The 19,814-nt window shown below is 36.0% G+C and overlaps 1 protein-coding gene across 1 annotated transcript in view; it reads right to left on the bottom strand.

The window, feature by feature from the left end:
• Positions 1-2,358: 2,358 nt before the first annotated feature.
• The window catches only part of RNF141 (ring finger protein 141), a 29,442-nt gene continuing 11,986 nt past the window's right edge, over positions 2,359-19,814 (bottom strand). Inside the window, exons 4-6 of the mRNA XM_003254936.4 lie at positions 15,565-15,746; positions 9,407-9,514; positions 2,359-5,461 (exon numbers count right to left, since the gene is read on the bottom strand). Of these exons, the coding sequence (XP_003254984.1) occupies positions 5,311-5,461; positions 9,407-9,514; positions 15,565-15,746 (441 nt within the window). The 3' untranslated portion in view covers positions 2,359-5,310. The remainder of the gene's footprint in view (positions 5,462-9,406; positions 9,515-15,564; positions 15,747-19,814) is intronic.

Genomic DNA, 19,814 nt, shown 5'->3' on the forward strand with positions numbered 1-19,814 from the left:
GTGAATTTCTTTTGGCAACTTTTTAAGGACATGTGCCCTTAGTACTTAAGAGGCTGCTCAAGGACCTTCTTATCTATTTCTGTGGTCAAATTCAGACTACAGGAGGTCTTTTTGAACCATCATAGTTAGAAGAATTCGATTTCTGCCTGTGAACTGATTTGACTTTAGATTGTCTCATCTTGTGACTTTATAATGCCTGTCCCCTCCACTGGTCAATTCAGCATATGGAACTACAAATGCAGTCTTTTTACTAGGCAGATATATATGCTATCTTACAGCTAATTAAGAAATTGAATGAAAATCCATTGTTATCTTAGGGATTAGTTTTGAAAAGCCCCCATTTATATACATTTGCCCTAACATAGGAAGTATTGTGTAGTTTCTCATTGTCATTTTATCTGTATCAAGTATCTTTTTTTAAATTGTTAAATAAAGTCAGCTAGGACTGTGGCTCAATAATTTAAAACTATTTAAAGATAATCATATTTAAAGCAAATGTCAAAGTTTTTTTACTGTTAAGCTTGGGCACCATGAAAAGCTATCAGTAGTAACAGCTAATTTATCTTTTACTAAGACTCAGACATGAATGACATTCACTAGGAAAACTCAAAATTTTCAAACTGAAGCTCACTAGACCCAGAAGATAAATCTTTTGTTATTTTCCCTAACTTCTACCCTGTTATAGTTCATGAGCAAAGCTATACATGTTCATTTCCTTTTCCCGGGATATTATTTTAGTCTGTCCAGCTAACACCTTATTGGGTTTTACCTGTCCTGCAAGCTTTTCTGACATCTTTTCTATAGCACTTTGTGCTTTTATTTACATTGTTATACTTAATTGGCCTTTTGGGGGACAAACCCCTACTTTCCTTTGTGTTTGCAATAGGAATAAAAGGCAATTACTTGTATACTGGCTTAGGTTTCTAAAGCAACAGTTTTTGAGGCAGTTATCCCTTCTTTATCCTTAAGGGCTCAAGTTCACTTTATGTGTTACTTCAAATTGTACCGCTGAAACGATCGACATCATTGCTCTTTGCCTGGTGAAAAATCACAGCTCTTGGGTTATTTTTCATGGCCTCTTGGATTAAAAGAGCTGAAAGCACTTTTCTCTTGCTTTCTCTTTACTTCTGAGTGTTGGTGAAACAATATTCTTCATTTCCTGGGTTTAAGACACGACTGAAGCTGATATACCCAAATACTCTGCCTGAATTATGATCATTATAAAGAACAAGTGTAACTAGGGGAATACTAACCAGATAAACATAGTTCCTTGGAAATTTTTGCAATTAGTAGCATAGAAGATGACAGAGAGTAAGACTATAAACAGCTGCAAGAGTGTCAAAACCTATCTCTGCAAAGGCTTTTATGTCTTTTGACAGTAAAATGTGCATTTCTCCACAGTATGATGATACAGTCAATTTAACTACCAACTGCTACTCATTCTTATGTCCTTGCACTTTTCAGCACTAAGATTCTACGATGTTTCTCTAATTATATTCTTATATTTTGGAAATGATTTTACAAGGTAAACAAACTACAACAGGGTTGAGCATTTTATTTTTACTGTCTGTTGGGGTAGGGGTCCACAACCCCTGGGCTGTGGACAGTACTGGTCTGCTGCCTGATAGGAAGCAGGCCGCACAGCAGGAGTTGAGCCGCGGGTGAGTGAGTATTACTGCCTGAGCTCCACCTCCTGTCAGATCAGCAGCGGTATTAGATTCTCAAGGAGCATGAACTCTATTGTGAACTACGCATACGAGGGATCTAGGCTGCATGCGCCTTATGAGAATCTAACTAATGCCTGATGATCTGAGGTGGAAAAGTTTCATCCCAAAACTATTCCCACCCCAACCCTGGTCTGTGGAAAAATGGTCTTCCATGAATGCAGTCCCTGGTGCCAAAAAGGTTGAGGACCGCTACAGCAGGGTGAAAAGACATAAGAACAAATGAGTCTGTTATCAGCTGCTTATGTTTATATTATATTGTCATTGTGTGGCCCAGCATAAATGTGAGTGACCTGTTAACTTCCCTAATCTCCAACTAGTTTTCTTATTCCTGGATAGACTAAGCTTGATTTCAGACAATAACAGTTAAAAATGCAAATTCTTCAGACTACCTTTTAATAAACTCAACTTCCCAATGTTAAAAATCACCGAATCAAAAGATATTTTCAAGCAGCCTTTTCTCCCAGATATATATTAGATATAAGGAAATCGAGTCCAATTTGAAATGAATTTTAAAACAGCACACAAACATCACAAGCCCCCAGCGCACAATATAAAATAGTTCTCTAAGGAATATAAACATTTACTATATTAGAATGTGAAATTACGTAGGAAAAGAATCTCTTCAATTAGCTAAAATTACTTGTGAAAGATTATTTATTGCACAATTTATCAGTGGGTACTAAGAATAACACAGATACTATTATTCTCAACCTCTAAATTCAGTACATAGTAAAATTCATTTTCTCAAACTAAGGTTCTATACATAATCGGAGTAAACCCTCTGTTATTGAGTTAGGATAGGGAAAACATTCCTTAGAGTTCATGAAACCACTTCACAAATCCTAGAAGGCACACATTATATTTCCTATCATAGTAAGTACATTTAAGTACTTCATATTTAAAAAAGACAAAGCTGTACAGAATACAAAAAGTGTACATTTCATCCATTAAACAAATTTACAACTTTTACGATTAGTTATTACAGTAGAACTGACTTAACATTCACATCTAAATAATTATCACCCAGTTTAATAGAGCAAACAAAGAGCTGTGCTCATTTACTTGATAAGGCTAATAACATTTTATATCCACAGTAGATCAGTGTCTTGGAGCTCATATTGAAAAATAAAAAGGTTTGGGCGGGCCCTATTGAGTCACTGGGCTCATTGTTAAATAATTCCTTGAAAGGTGAAGGATTCTGGGGGATAAAATCATCGGCTATCCCTGGAAAGATCCAAAACTCTGTAAGGTATCTTTGTTCACTTTTCAGAAACATTTTAAAATTAGGTAATCCGAATTAAACTCAGCAAGTCTAATCTAAAAGGACAATTTAAAATCTTAGAGCTGGAGAAGATTTCAGTGGATCATCTATCCCAAGGTTTTCAAAATATGTTCCATGGAATACTAAGAATCTATGGAGGAGATACAAGTTCTGCAAATTTGACTTGAATTTAATTAAAAAATTTTTTTAAAAAATGACTCCCACTATATGTGTGTTACTCACCAAATTCAGACATGGTGGATATCACCAATGCATTAATGTTTTTATTCGTTGACTTAATCACGTTTATAGTATATAAAGTTTATATAATAAATAAGGAAATTATAATAATATGACTTTTATATAGTGGGGTATGGGGTATGTGTGTATGCACATTTGTTTAAAGGTTCTGTAAGATTTTCCTTGAAAAAGTTTTTGCTGCTGAAATAGCGTGAAAACAACAAATAAAGTTTCAGTTTCTAAAGTGGGAACATATAAACAAGAGTAAGACACTTTCTCAGGGTCACACAACCACCAAGTGCATTGCCAGGTTGATATGATGGAACCCCTGGTACTCTTCTTGCATAAACCTCCATAGGGAGTAGTTAGCTATTTGGTACTTAGCTGTCCCATTATGAATGTCAATGGATTAGTCTTCAGTATTTTGGGGGGCGACATTAAGCTACCCCTGGCCAGATGTTTTTCCTTGAAATTGATTTAATTTTATTTGCTTGCCTATTAAAATCCTATTATCCAGAAATTCTGTCATCAGTAAGTGGCAACTTAAATTGTGTACCCTGGTTTAGGAAAATGGTAATATTTGCAACTTATGAATGATAAGTCAGAAAAGTTACATGGAATGTTAAATTTTAAAGGAGATAGGCCCTTGTTTTATTACATGCTGAAATGTTAATGTTAGAAATTTTAGTTCATAAGCAAAAAAAATGGCTGAGGTGCGACTGAAGATCACAATTCCATTACTACTATATTCTTTCAGAATATTTTAATGGAAAGAGTATTTCAATGGAAGTATAGTGAAACAGTAAGAATGCCAAATTATCTTCTAATTTTCCTAAGTATTTTATGTATATATGGTAAAAAAAAAAAGCCTCACTCTATTTTCTCGTCTTTTTTTTTTTTTTTGAGAAGGAGTCTCGTTTTGTCCCCCAGGCTGGAGTGCAGTGGTGTGATCTCGGCTCACTGCAACCTCCACCTCCTGGGTTCAAGCAATTCTGCCTCAGCTTCCTGAGTAGCTGAGATTACTGGCACCTGCCACCATGCCCAGCTAATTTTTGTATTTTAGTAGAGACAGGGTTTCGCCATGTTGGCCAGGCTGGTCTCAAACTCCTAACCTCAAATGATCCGCCTACCTCAGCCTTCCAAAGTGCTGGGATTACAGGTGTGAACAAATTTGAGGACTCTGAAATCTCAGAAAGATGTTTTCAAGTTAAGGAAATAAAAGCACCATAAACCAATATTAAATGACCTACAGTAATTTAGAAATATAAAATTTAGTATTTGTGATGCAGAATAATTTCCTTCTGAAACTCCAAGATGTGTGAGCATTATCAAAGCCATTTAGAACAGTTACCTAGCTGTGGGAAAGCATTTCCAGAACAGCCAAGAAAATTCCCCAGGAGAAATCCATTTGCAAAGGAAAGTCACACCCAATTTTGTAGACCTCACCCAAATTATACAGTATGGCAAAAACAAACAAACAAACAAACCTTTAAGTACAGTAGTTCCAAAACACACTGCTAAAGTTATGAAATAATTGTGGATCATTTCAAGTAAAAATTGTTAAAGGAGCAATAATTAACCACAAGGGGGCATATATATACTCCTTAGATTCCAGCAGAAAGACTAGTTTTAAGTAGTAATATGCACTTCGAAGTACTCTACATTTTCAGTCACTTAAAATTTCCTCTCTCAGATGGCTACAACTTTTTAATATTCGAGGTTTATTTTATATCTAAGTATAAAAGGATTCCAGAATACTCCTGCCCTGCAAAACAGTAGTGTTTCAGAAGCCTCTGGAAGTGTTGCTGTTACCTTTAGCAAAGAATTCAAGAGCTATTAGTTGTAATAATACAAATTTGAACAGATAAATAATAGGAAAATACAGTCTAAAACAGTAGCAAATTTTAGTACCACAAATGGAAGACATGGGAAGTTTATTTTTAAAAGGGGGACAAATGATCAGAATAGCAAAAATAAGAGTGGGGAAATGGATTTTTCTGTGTCTGTGCCACAACCCTACATTCTTCCCCCATGACCAAATATTTGAGCCCACAATAGCAACAGAAGACTTTCACTTCAAGATCATGGCCTGTGGGGCTGGCCTGCCTCATCAGCCATGTTAAGAATATAGTTAGCCATATCATCTTCAGTGGGTGCATCTGATACCACCCAAGATTCATTTGCTCCAGTCATCTGTAGGCGACAAATAGGGCAATTCCTGTGTCGATCACTCCTATTAGAGAAGTCAAAACAAGAACAGTTTGCTTTTTCTTCTTTTTTAAAAACAGGATTTTATTTAAAGTAATACATGCATATGGCTTTTAAAAAGGAAATAGCATAGAAATATACAGTGAAAAATAAATCCCTCCCTCCTATCTCAATCTTGAGTTCTCTTTCCCAGGGGCAACTGCAGTTACCAGTTTCTTATATATTCCTCTAGAGATAGACTAAGCTAGATTAAGCTTATGTGTACACACATGCATGCACGTGCACACATACACATTTCTCCACTTGTCAATATATCTTAGACTATTATGTATCAGCACCTGTTAGAGCTGTTTTTTCTTTTTAACATACACTGTATCGCTATGCCATAATTTGTTTAACTAGTCTCCTGCAGAAGGACATTTAGTTTTTTTTTTTTTTCCGTCTTTTGTTGCTACCAACAATGCAGCAATTCGCATCCCCATACCTAAACAGGTAAAGTTTTCCTTTATAATAAAAATTCCTTCTGAGTCCTAAGAGGAAATTCCCTCACATCAATGGAAGATTTGGTCAGTGTCAAGTATAAATGCTTATTTGTGATTATTTAAATGGAAGCCATTACTCTAGGAATAACTTCTTGGCAGTGGCAGGGGAATATGACAAGAGGAAAGGATATTATTAATTATTTTTCTAAGTAATATCTACATGACTTTCAACAATATATCTACCTGTTGCTTGCTTAAAGGTCTGAAAAAATTCCTATGGCTCATAAGCAACAGGAAGACATATAAAAATGGAGCATACAAAGTGAAAATAAAAGATAAACTTTACATGCACAATAATTTTTCTGGCAGGGAAAGAACTCATATATGATCACTTAAATAAGATTATGTTTTCGAAAAGGATTTTTTTCTTGTCAAACATTATTTTGGTAATTTAAAAAATACCATATTTGAGCCAGAGACATATCATGCAGGGAAAAATGTTTTTCTTTTCATCTCTCAGTGAAATCTGTGACCAAAGTAATTATTTATATCAACTGCTCTTTGGCTTTTATACAAAAATTTAGAACTCTGTTCCAAAAACTAAATGTGAAAGCTAGAGCTGGCATATATTATTTAGGTTGATTTCTAGTTCTTCAGAGATATTTTACAAGATAATTATATGTATGCTCTTTTGTGCACAAAACATCACAATTTAAAAATAGTCAACTTCTGCTTCCAACCAACAGAGGTTAGATTTATCTTCCCACCTAAAATTACTAAAACAATGGTTTCATATAATCTTTCAAATAAAGCACTGGCCATCAGACGACAAAGGACAGTGATCCCTGGGACATGGGAGTCAAAGAAGGTGAGACCTATACTTGCCTCAGCTTACAGCCTCGAGAATTTCTAGTCCCTGATCAAGAAGGGGGAAGCTTGACGGAACATGGCAAACTCCCTGGGCTGAACACACAGAGCTGAGAATCTTGGGGGGCCAAACAGCTAGGGTTTACAGGGCAGGGTAATGGAAAGCTGCACAGAGGGAAAATTCCAGAGGTCTACGGAAGTGTCCTTGCCAGAATACTCAGCAGAGTGCTCATCAGTGTGTGCATGTGAGGACATTACCGAGGCTGAACAATCAATCAAAGGGTTTTGAGGGGATAGTCCCCTAAAGCTCACTGGGCCTGGGATACTGCCTGTTTCACCAGCCAGACTGGAAAGCCTCATAACTCTTGGGGCATTAGTAGAGTTCTCTAAAGGATCTTGCTATTAGTGGGACATAATTAGTTCTAAACTAAATACTGCTCTGGTCCTGCCTAACAACTCACAAAAGCAAGATCCAAAAGAATGAAACTGTTTCCAAGTCATTTAACTATAGTCCAGAAAAAAAGCTCAGGAATATTCATAGGAATACAAAAATATCCAATACCCAAAAAGGTAAAATTCACAAAGTCTGCCACAAAATCTGGCATCCAGTTGAGAACTACCAGACATACAAAAAAGCAGCAGAAAAATATAATCTATAATAAAGAGAAAAATCAATCACAACCACCCAGAAATAACACAGATATTAGAATTAGCAGATAAAATGTAAAGTTATTATAGCCATATTCTATATAGTTAAAAAACTAGAGGAAAGCTCAAAGATATTAAGAAGAGACATGAAAGATAATAAAAACCCAAATCAAACTTCTAGAAATGAAAATTATCTGAGGTTAAAAAAATACACTGGATAGAATTAATGGCAAGTTAGACACTGAAGAAAAATGGTGAATATGAAAAGAGATAGCAAAAGTAACTATCCAAGATGAAACCCAGAGAAAGACTCAAAAAAGAAAAAAAATAGCGCCAGTGAGCTATGAGACAACTTCAAGTGGGCTAATACATGGTAATTGGAATCACAGGAGAGAGGAGAGAAGATAGAAAAAAATCTGAAAAAATAATGGCTGAAAAATTTTCAAATTTGATGACACTGTAAATCTACAAATCCAAGAAGCTCAATAAACCCCAAGCACAAGAAACATGAAATAACTACTCTAAGGCACATCATAATCAAAGTGCTCAAAACCAGTGAAAAGAAAACAACCTTAAAAAGAGAGGGAAAAAATGGCACATTACCCACAGAGGAAAAAAGGATGACAGACCTCTCATTAGAAACAATGCAAACAAGATGAGTGTATTAACATACTGAAAGAAAAAATACTCTCAAGTCTAGAATTCTGAATCAGAAAAAAAATCTTTGAAAAATGATGTTCGGACATTCAAGAAGAGCCTATGGAATCTATAAAAATACTACCGGAACTGATACATGAGTTTAATAAGGGTGCAGGATACAAGGTTGATATACAAATATCTATTGCATTTCCATACACTAGTATCAATCATAAATTGAAATTTTAAATACCATTTTAAATTGCATAAAAATATGAAATACTTGGGGATAGATGTCAAAGATATGCAACACTGAAAACTACAAAAATTGGTGAGAGAAATTAAAGAAGACCTAGATAAATGGAGAAATATACTGTGTATGTGGATAGGAAGACTCACTAGTAAGAAATTCACTCTCCCTAAATTGATATATTTATTCAATGCAATCTCATATGCTGCTAGTGGGGGTGGAAAATGGCACACGACTGCTTTGGAAAATAGCTGGCAGCTTTTTAAAAAGTTAAACACACACCTACCATATGATCTAGCCATTCCATGTCTAGGTATTCACCCAAGAAAAAAACCAAAATACATCCATAAAATGACTTGTCCATGAATGTATCTAGTACCTTTATTTTGTAATAGATAAATATAGAAAACAATCTAATTTCCCTCAATAGGTGAATAAACAAGCTATGGTATCCACATAACAGACATTACTCAGCAATAAAAAGGCATGAACTATTGATACATGCTACAACATAGATAAATACCAAGGTAACTAGATTGAATGAAACAAGCCAGAGAAAAAAGCATATATTATATGATTCCATTTATAAAAATTCATAACTTTTATGGGTGTGTATATATGTCAAAACATATTAAATTGTACATTAAATACATGTAGTTTATTGTATGTATTTTATAAATTCTCCTAAACGCTCAAGTCTTATTTTGTAAAACAATGAACTTGACTAGCTGATCTTTAAAGTTCCCTGAGGTCCAGTATTCAAGACTTTATTCCTTCTAAATACATACATAGAATAAATGTAGAAATGAGGAGAAAAAAGGGAAATGTTTGATTTTAGACTTAAGTCAGGCACAAATTTTCATACACCAAAAGTGTCAGAACTAAAGTACACCCCCACATTTAATAAATGTTAGATGTAAAAATAAAAATAGTTTTAACCAGTAGAAGGCATGCCATAAAATTCAAAGTACTAAAGAATAAAATCTCTCTCATACTTAACTACAGTATTTTTGCACTTTTCAAAGGTTATTCATGTACACTAACCAACTGACCTTGGCCTAGCCCATGAATGCAGTAGGTAACTTACCATTTATCAATACACTTCTGACAAAAGCTGTGAGCACAAGGCAGGATGAGGTCAGCCCGCCCGTCCATACAAATACAACACTCCTCCTCATCAGTCAGCTGCTTCACCCTGCAATGTGAAAACTGAGCTGAAACAATTATATTCTCTGTCATTATGCTTTATACTTTGCTTTTGTTGCTTTAAAAAGCATTATTAAACATCTATATGCCCACAGTATAAAGCACAATATGACTCATGTGCAAAATCAGACTAAAATTATCTTTCAGGGATAGCAAATATATTAGAGAAAAAGTATTAAGAGGGCTACATTTCATAAAGAAAGACTAGATAAAAGACACACTTTGTGATAAAGAAAACATAGGCAAAAGTGGAAATAGTCAAATCTTTCTGGAAATAACTTAGCCCATTTTAATCATATTGGACTTATATAAACAAATTTAACCAATATAGTTATTGCATTAAAGACAGGGATACGGTCTGAGAAACTCATTGTTAGGTGATTTCATTGCTGTATAAATATCATAGTGTACTTATACAAACCTAGATGGTTTAGCCTACTACATACCTAGGCTATATGGCATAGCCTATTGCTCCTAGGCTACAAACATGTACAGCATGTTATTGTATGGAACACTGTAGGCAACTGTAACACAATGGTAGGTATCTGTGTATCTAAATGTATCTGAACACAGAGAAGGTACTGTGTAAATATGGTATACAAGATTAAAAATGGTACACCTGTATAGGGCACTTACCATAAATGGAGCATGTGGGCCTGGAAGTTGCTCTAGGTGAGTCAGTGAGTGAGTAGTGGTGAGTGGATGTGAAGGCCTAGGACAGGAGGGTCCAATCTTTTGGCTTCCCTGGGCCACACTGGAAGAACTGTCTTTCTTGGGCCACATATAACATATACTAACACTAACAGTATCTGATGAGCTAAAAAAAAAAAAAATTGCAAAAAAATCTCATAATGTTTTAAGAAGATTTATGAATTTGTGTTGGGCCACATTAAAGCAATCCTGGGCTGCATGCAGCCCATGGGCCGCGAGTTGAACAAGCTTGGCCTAGGACATTACTGTATAGCACTTGCACAGTAGTGTACAGACTTTATGAACACTGTACATTTAGGCTATACTAAATTTATAAAAAATATATTTCTTTCTTCAATAAATTAATATTAACTTACTATAGATTTTTAACTTTACAAACTTTTTACTTTTAACTTTTTGACTCTTTTTGTAACAACACTTACCTTAAAACACACATCATACAGCTGTACAGAAATATTTTATAAGCTTTTTTCTATTTTTAATATTTATTTACTTTTTACTTTCTAAACTTTTTTCTTAAAAACTAAGACATAACACACACATTAGCCTAAGCCTAAACAGGGTCAGGATCATCACCATCACTGTCTTCCACCTCCACCTCTTGTCCCACTGGAAGGTCTTCAGGGGCAGTAACATGCACGGAGCTGTCATCTCCTTTGATAACAATGCCTTCTTCTGGAATACCTGCTGAAGGGCCTGCCTGAGGCTGTTTTACGGCTAACTTTTTTTAATAAGTAGAAGGAGTATACTCTAAAATGATTAAAAAGTATAGTATAATAAATGCATAAACCAGTAACATAATTATCAAGTATTATTGTACATAATTGTAAGTGCTATACTTTTATACTATGAGCAGCACAGTAGGTTTGCTTACACCAGCATCACCAAGAACATTTGAGTAATACATTGCATCACAATATTAGGATGGCTACGACGTCCACAGGCAATAGGAATTTTTTAGCTCCATTATAATCTTATGAGACCACCATCACATATGCAGTCTGTCATTAACCAAAACATTGTTAGGTGATGCAGGACCATATAATTTATTCACTATGTGTAACACAAAGCTCCCTAAAATATGGATCCTGCCATTAGGGCCTTACAATGCTGACACTGATAATGGGCATATAAGTGAAAGAATAGTTTAGTCTTAAGTATCAGGTGCTATGAGAGATACAAAGGGAATAAAAAGCAGTTTCTGTCCTCCAGGAGCTCTTTCATCTTCTTGGGAAGAAAAAAGATTTCAAACCTTTTGCTCCAGCCACAATTCAGAGAGCCCCTGAATGAGCCATATGCCTTTGCAGCTGGTATTTTCCTTTCCTGAAACTGCTCTTGTGAGTTTAGTAAGCTCCAACCTTGGTAACTCAGCTCAAAACATCATCATCTCTCTGCTCTCAAAATCAACACTTGCCTCAATGAAAAGACTTAAATATTGCATATTGATTGGCTGGCCTTTCCATAAACTGTAAGCTCTTTGAATATAGGGTGTTTGTCTTAGATTCTCAATAAATGCTTCTTGAAGTGATTTTAATTTCTTTTAACCTTTGTGCTTTTTTGTAATTTTTAAGGTTTTCTTCATCAGACATGTATTACTTTTGTAATCATATAAAAACTGAATGTTCCAAAGTACAGCCACTAGACTATAAACTTCTTAAGGATAGGAGCCATCACTAATATGTTTTCCATTCCCTGTTGTGCTTATAGCACTGTATGTAAGATATTCAGATAGTACTTAAAATTTTGATTTGAACGTAAAAATAAATGTCAAATGTACATTAAATATAGTAAGTGCTAAGTAAAGAAGGAAGAGATGAATATATCTCAAACTTGTTGAAAAGATGAGATAGAAAAATAATAGGATTTTAACAGAGGACATTCTAGGCGCATAAACAAAGTTGTAGAGGTAAAAAGCAAAATCATGTGTGTTTATGTCTGTGTATATGTAACCAGGAAGCCGCCATGATGCTTGGGTATGGAAAACTGAGGAAAAAAATTGACTAGATAAGGTGGAGATAATCTCATCCTTAAATGTCAAAATATTAAGTTTGAACGTGTCCTGACAAGCAAACTACAATCAGTGTATAATCAAGGGGAAGTGAACTCCAACTGATATAGTACTTTAGGAAGATAAATTGGGAGTGCAGTATGAGGGACAGTCTAGAGAGAGGAAAACTGGTTAGGACCTTATTTCAGCAATTCATGTGAGAGATAATTAGGTCTAAGAAGCATTATAAAAGACAAATCTTTTATGTAGTAATAGATTAAGTGTCATACGTTAGTAACAGGGAAAAGAGGGAAGCCACTGAATTGGAATGGGAAAACTGAATAAAAACCTAGATGGATATGGGTCTAATGTATCTGAGTTTCTCAGTAGCAGAGAATATAACTGAATCCGTACAGAGTGACAGAATATTCTGAAGGCTGGACTTTAAAAGTGAGAAGCAGCGGACTACAAAGAAGAGCATTGTGGAGAGAGATAAAAGAATGGGAGACACAGAAATAGCCAGTGGAACCAGTACAAAGTTCTCTTAATTTTTTGCTACCTTCTTAGCAGCACAGTGACCAGAAGGAAGGAGAGTCTTGTGCTGTTTGTTCCTGTTAGATCACTTGTAGATTGGAGTATTTGGTTCTATGCCTCATACTCTGAAAGGCACACATACTGACAGAGAAAAGATCATCTGGGAAAGCCTCCAGTATGTAGACGAGACCCACATAAACAAAGGCCAAAGGAACTAGGGGTGTTTATCCTTGAGAACAGAAGGTTCAGTGAGAATTTGATGACTGTTTTCAAATATTTGAAAGGCTGGAAAAGAGAACAGATTTGTTTGGAGGAATTCCAGAGGGCACAGCCATTGAAAACAATAAATAGAATATAGTAACAATAATAATGACAGTTAACTCTTATAGACAAATTATTATGTGTCAAGTACTGTTCTAAGCATCTTATTTAATTCTCTCAAAAATCCTATAAAGCATATACTACAGTTATCAATCTCTGTTAGAAGATGAGGAAACAGTTTGATTTGTCAAAAAAATCACACAGGAGTGGAGCTAGGATTTGAACACAGGCAACTTGCTGCTAGAGTCTGTGCTGTGCTGCCTCAAGAAAGATTTTGGCTACTCTGAGGAAAATGAAGCAACAGGAAAAACTTCATAGTGATTAGAGCCATCTGAGCATGAAAAGGCTTGCTTTTTTTCAGGCAGTGAGTTTCACATAACTGCAGGTGTTACTTGTACTTGCAAGCCAGACTTGGCAAAATGTGGGTAAGCAGAGTCTTGCTATTCAAAGTGTTATCTGAGGATCAGCAGCATTGGCCCCACCTGGGAGCCTGACAGACTCTCAGGCTCCTCCTCAAAACCACTGAGTAATAAAGTTTGAGAAGCTCTGTGTGCAAGATCTTTATGCACCATAAAGTAATAGGTTAGAGCACAGTTGTACTGCCAGACAGGCCTGAATGTGAGTCTTGGCTAGAACAATTTCTAATCATGACACTTACTTAGCTAAATCTCAGATTCTTCGGCTGAAATGGGCCGATAATTGTACTCCCATATGGGGTTGTGAGAATTTAATGAGTTTATACATGTACAACACTCATCACAATTCTATACCCTGTAAGTAATCAATAAATGTAAACTATCAATGGAATTATGCATCAGATGTAAAGTTCAACTACATAAATATCCCTTAAGACCTCCTCCTTCAATTTAGAAAGTCTCTTTCTATGAACTAGTGTATAAGGGTATTATTATAAACTGAAAAACACACAAAAACAAGAAGCACCCCTAACAAACTAATCAGGAACTGAATTTCCAGTTTTGAGGGCACTTGAAAAGGGATAACACCTTTACCTTCTTCATTAAGAAGATTGCAACAAGAAAAAACAATACTTTCTTTTCATGTGCTACCATACAGCTTAAATACATTGGCAAACACCATCCTCAGCTTTTAAAACAATTAAACAAAACAACAACCACTATTCTGAAGAGAGAGAAGAAAAGCAGAAAAATCAGATCTACCTTTGAAAGATTACAGAATACAGGAAAGACAAGCCTAAACACTGCCTACCATGTTCTAAAAGTCACTTGGCATATCAGTAACAGTGTAGACCAAACCTAGAAAACCAAGTAATTCTATTAAACATAATCGGGAAATAATAAATGGAAAATACAGTTTAACTGTAACATAGTACTTGAAAACCAGTTGGTTAAGAATGAACCAGAAAATGCAACTGTAAATAGAGCAGTAAAAAAAAAGAAACCACTGGCCGGGCATGGTGGCTCATGCCTGTAATCCCAGCACTTTGGGAGGCTGAGGAGGGCGGGATCATGAAGTCGGGAGATGGAGACCATCCTGGCTAACACGGTGAAACCCATCTCTACTAAAAATACAAAAATTAGCCGGGCATGGTGGCGGGCGCCTGTAGTCCCAGCTATACAGGAGGCTGAGGCAGGAGAATGGCGTGAACCCGGGAGACAGAGCTTGCGGTGAGCCGAGATCGCACCTGGGCAACAGAGCAAGACTCCGTCTCAATTAAAAAAAAAAAAAAAAAAATCACTGTTAAGTACATTCTTAACTTTAAGGTAAAGGACACGGTGAATATAGATTTCTGCTATCTACCCAGTATGACAGTAAGACAGGATGTCAACATGTTTGGATCCATGTAAATCTTTTTCCAATGAGACATTTACAAATTTAAATTATGATCATGATTGTCAAATGTCAAGAGGTGGGAGCTTTCATGTGCCAAAAGCATAACAGAGAAGGAAAAGAAAGTTTAGATAGAACAATAATGTATTAGGCCTGGGTAAACAAACATCATCAGAGAAAACTCTGGCTGACTTCATTTCCTTCTGGTAACTAAGTATATGCATTCGGTTCCTTCCTGAATGGACTGCCAAGTCCTGAAGCCAATATTTAAAATTTTAATGCTTCAATTAGACATTTTTAAGAAAAAGTGGGATGATTTTGCCGAATTCTTTGACCTAATTCCCTAAAAAGCTTTGACTAAGAACCTAAATACCTATTATAAGGAAGGTGTTAACTATCTCCTTTGTCAATAAATGCATGCATATAGAGTGCATTCCTGGAGGCCAGTGTGACAGTAACATTAATATTAAAGTGGCCCTGCCGAGCCACTTTAATTTAGCACTGTAACAACATCTGAAGCACAGAATAACCCCAAAACTGATCTCAGATACAATACCAACTGAGAAAAAAAAAAAAGATTTAAGATGCTACAATGAGCACCAGCAAAAATATTAATAAGATTCTAGTTGTTTTCATATTAGAAAATAAGTGAAATACAGTACTTATGCATTATATACCTTCCCATCCAAAGACTAGCCTGACAAGATGTTACAGAGGATGAGTTTTCATCAGGTTCTTCAGAGGTGGAGCTCTGTGCCAATACTCCTGCTGCTTGACTTGTGATATCTTTATAAAGTTGAATAAACTGGTATAAATTCATGATCCGTGATGCCTCCACAATGCCACTGCTTTTGTTAATCTAAAAATACAAAGAACATGAAAAAGAGAAAAGTTGATCATTTCTCTGACCAATTTTTCCCAAAAAGGGGGAACAAATATTTAGTCAAACATCCTAGGAAATAGGAGTTTTCAGCATTTGCAAATTACGTAAGAAAGCAAGAGTCTGAATAAATGAGTAATACCATGTCCCCTACATTTGTGGGGTTCAAAGTTCTTACACAAATTTATCTCATTTAATACTCAAAATAACCCTGTAAGATTAATTAGGCATTATCCTGTTGATGGGTAAGGTGACTTTCTCAGAGTTAAGAAATAAATTTTAGAGATCAGTATTAACAATTCTTTCACTTTAATTTCTTAAAGAATTTCTTAACCAAAGGATTCATTTGAATCCAACAACCGCATGAGATTCTACAACTCAAACAAGTACTTTCTTAAATATCTTTAAGTTCTATTTTGTACCAAAACTTCTAAACTAAAGCAAGAAAATTACTTTAAAATAAATCCTAACAAAAAGTGGTTGGACTTCTCCCAGAAGGCCATTTTGAGCTTTATCAAAAAACTCGTTTAGGCCGGGCGCGGTGGCTCATGCCTGTAATCCCAGCACTTAGGGAGGCTGAGGCGGGCCGATCACGAGGTCAAGAGATCGAGACTATCCTGGCCAACATGGTGAAACCCCGACTCTACTAAAAATACAAAGATTAGCCGGGCGCTGTGGCACGCACCTGTAGTCCCAGCTACTTGGGAGGCTGAGGCAGGAGAATAGCTTGAACCTGGGAGGCGGAGCTTGCAGTGAGCTGAGATTGTGCCACTGCACTCCAGCCTGGCAGACAGAGTGAGACTCCGCCTCAAAAAAACAAAAACAAAAACAAAAACAAAACAAAACAAAAAAAAACTCGCTTAATATGAAGTGAAACCAGTGGCCCAAAGGTTGTACCTTTACAGGTTGTACCTCTCCCCCATCCAGTTTATAATCTAATGTACAAGATATTTTGGGGCAAGTAGAGGGGATTGCTTTCATAAGCTTTGGGGAGCCATGGAGTGAGGCATAATGAAATGATCGAGGCCAGTAAGGTGAAGGTATAATGTTCTTGGGTGAAGAACTTGAAATCAGAGAAAGATCAGAGATGTGAAATACTTCCTTTCAGCACAAGACATAGGATGGAAGACTGGGGAAGAAGAAGTAAGCCATGAAATCTATTAAGTGCATATCAGAGTAAGTGGAACAAGCAAAATCAGAAAATATTTAGAAAGAAATGAAGAATATAGGGAGAGAGACAAAGATACAGGGCCGTAAAATTGTGACTTTAGATTCTGGAATGTATTGATGGAACTAGGGGTATCAGAAAGTGAGGTAGATTACATATTTTAAAATATTATACATTTGAATATTGTGAATGAAAATAATAGTAACACATTTATTAATTGCTTATTATTTGAAAAGGCAGGGAAAAAAATACTGAGACTCAAGAATGAGTCATGCGGCTGGGCACGGTGGCTCATGCTTTTAATCCTAGCACTTTGGGAGGCCAAGGTGGGCAGATCATGAGGTCAGGAGATCGAGACCATCCTGGCTGACATGGTGAAACCCCGTCTCTACTAAAAGTACAAAAAATTAGCTGGGCATGGTGGCACATGCCTGTAGTCCCAGCTACTCGGGGGGCTGAGGCAGGAGATTCACTTGAACCAGGAGGCGGAGGTTGCAGTGAGCTGAGATCACACCACTGCACTCCAGCCTGGGCGACAGAGCAAGACTGCATCTCAAAAAAAAAAAAAAAAAAAAAAAGAATGAGTCATATACCATACTAAGAAATTTTAGAACCATCTCTAATAATCAGAAAGTTGATTAAATTTTGGGAAGGTAAAATCTATCTGGAGATGCAAATATACAAGGTTCTTTGTGATAAAAGACTGTACATGAGGTAGAGAATAAACAGAATTAAAAAGTAACAGGAATTTAAGAGGCTTACAAAATAGATCTTTGGAGCTGAGGAAACTGGGGTAGTCCTTTGGAACTGCATAGTACAGAAGACATGGAATAATCCATATAAGGTTAGTACAGAAATAGCAAAGTGTATCACACTGTTAACTATCATCATAGGATTTCTGAAACAAGTATTTATTGAGTACCATTCCGTGGATGTTATTGGTACTGTGTGCACTGCTCTAGGTACTAGCCACACTGTGTATAAAACAAAATCCCTGCCCTCAAGCAAGTTACATGATAGGCAGGAGAGACAGGCAAATAAAATACAGATATAGATTAGGTTAGATGAAAATAAGTGTAATGGAGAAGATGAAACAGGGGAGAAGGAATGCTGAGGGGTTACAGGGAAGGCCTTACAGAGAAGTTGACATTTAAGAACTAAAAGGTGCAGATATGAGTCATATAGATGTCTAGGGGGAAGATCATTCCAGGCTGAGACAACAGGAAATACAAAGGCTGTTTAATAGAGGTGTACCTGGCAAGGAGCACAAAGAGTCTCACAAGAAGCCCAGAGTGTTTGGAACAGAGTGACAGATGGACAGAGGAAGGAGTGGCAGATAGAGGGTGAGGTGGGAATAGAATATATAGGACTTTGCTGATTTCAGTAATAACTGTAGCTTTGATTCCAAGTGCATGAGAAGTCACTGGGGGGTTTTGAGCCAAGGAGTAATATGATCTAATTTACATTTCAAATTGTGATGTGGAACAGGCTGGTTGTTGTGCTTGGAATAGACTGCTTGTTGTGCTGAGAATAGACAGAAGCAGGGCAAGAGAAGCAGGGAGATCAGTTAGGAGGCTACTGGAATAATCCTGGTGAGAGAGGATGGTCACTAGGAATAGGGTGGTAGTAGCGTAGATGGTGAGAACTAGCCAGATTCTGAATACATTTTGATGTGACAGGACTCACTTACAGATTGATTGTGAGGTATGAGAGACAAAGAAAAGCCAAGAATGACTCTAAGAAGTTGGTCTAAGAAAAAAGAAGGATGAAATAATATAATTCACGTAGTTCTTAACAGCCACCTTAGTACCTAATTTTTAATTAATCTCTTATTTTTCTAATATTATGTCCATAAAATATTCCATTTAAACATAATTTAGACCATTTTTTATAGTGGATTAAATATTATTTAAGGATAATCATAGCAGATGGCAGAGAGTCAAGAAAAAGACTTAATGTAACACAGAGGGTTAAAGTACAATTTTTTTAAAGTTGTTTAACATTAAGAAATGTGAAACTCTCAGTCTCCTATCAGTTTTTCATGGTAGACTTGACCTCTTTCTAATATGAACACTGACCTCTCAGATTCTTTCAGAAAGAACCTAAGGAATGCAAATAAAAAAATTTCTTTAGAGTAGCTCTAAAATAAAGAAAAATCACATGAAAAAATATCTAATTGCCTCTGCCTTTAGTACTTTTGTTTCTCTTAGAATCTTATTTTAAGGAAGATGTTTAAACTAATCACATACAGATGTTAGAGAAACTGAGGCAAAAAGGAATTTGACTACTAATAAAATTAAAACTTAAGTCTGTGTTTGTCAAAGAGCAACAAAAAACGAAGGGATGAAAAGCCTGATATATTCATATTCCCTTAGCTTTCTACAATTTATATTGGCCTCTTCAATGTGAGCTGAGTACTTTATGAAATAAAAATGAACAGTAAGTGTAATTTAGATAATATACTGCGTCAATAAACAAGGAAAGCTTCAATCTATCCCAGTCATTTAAAAAGAGAGTATTATTTCAACAGATTTTTTTTGTTCACTTAATATATACTGAGTTCCTACTATGTGTAAAGCACTGTATTACAGGCTGTAAGAGATATAACAACGAATCTAGACACAGTTCCTGCCCTCAGGAGCTTACTCTCTAAAGGGGAGCTAAGAACCTAAACAACTTTTTTCATAATGCAGAATTATAAAGTATAAATAATGTGCTGTTGGAATCTGGAAGAGACAAGAGAACTCCTATTCAGGAAGACTTAATGGATGAGATGGTATTTGAGGTGGACCTTTAAAGAGACATCAGGTTTAGAGATGCAGAAATAAAAGATGTGGCAGAAACTATTGGCTGATTATCCAAATACCATTCCTTCTTTT

The sequence above is a fragment of the Nomascus leucogenys genome, chromosome 15 (assembly GCF_006542625.1).
Source record: "Nomascus leucogenys isolate Asia chromosome 15, Asia_NLE_v1, whole genome shotgun sequence".
NCBI classification, from domain to species: domain Eukaryota; kingdom Metazoa; phylum Chordata; class Mammalia; order Primates; family Hylobatidae; genus Nomascus; species Nomascus leucogenys.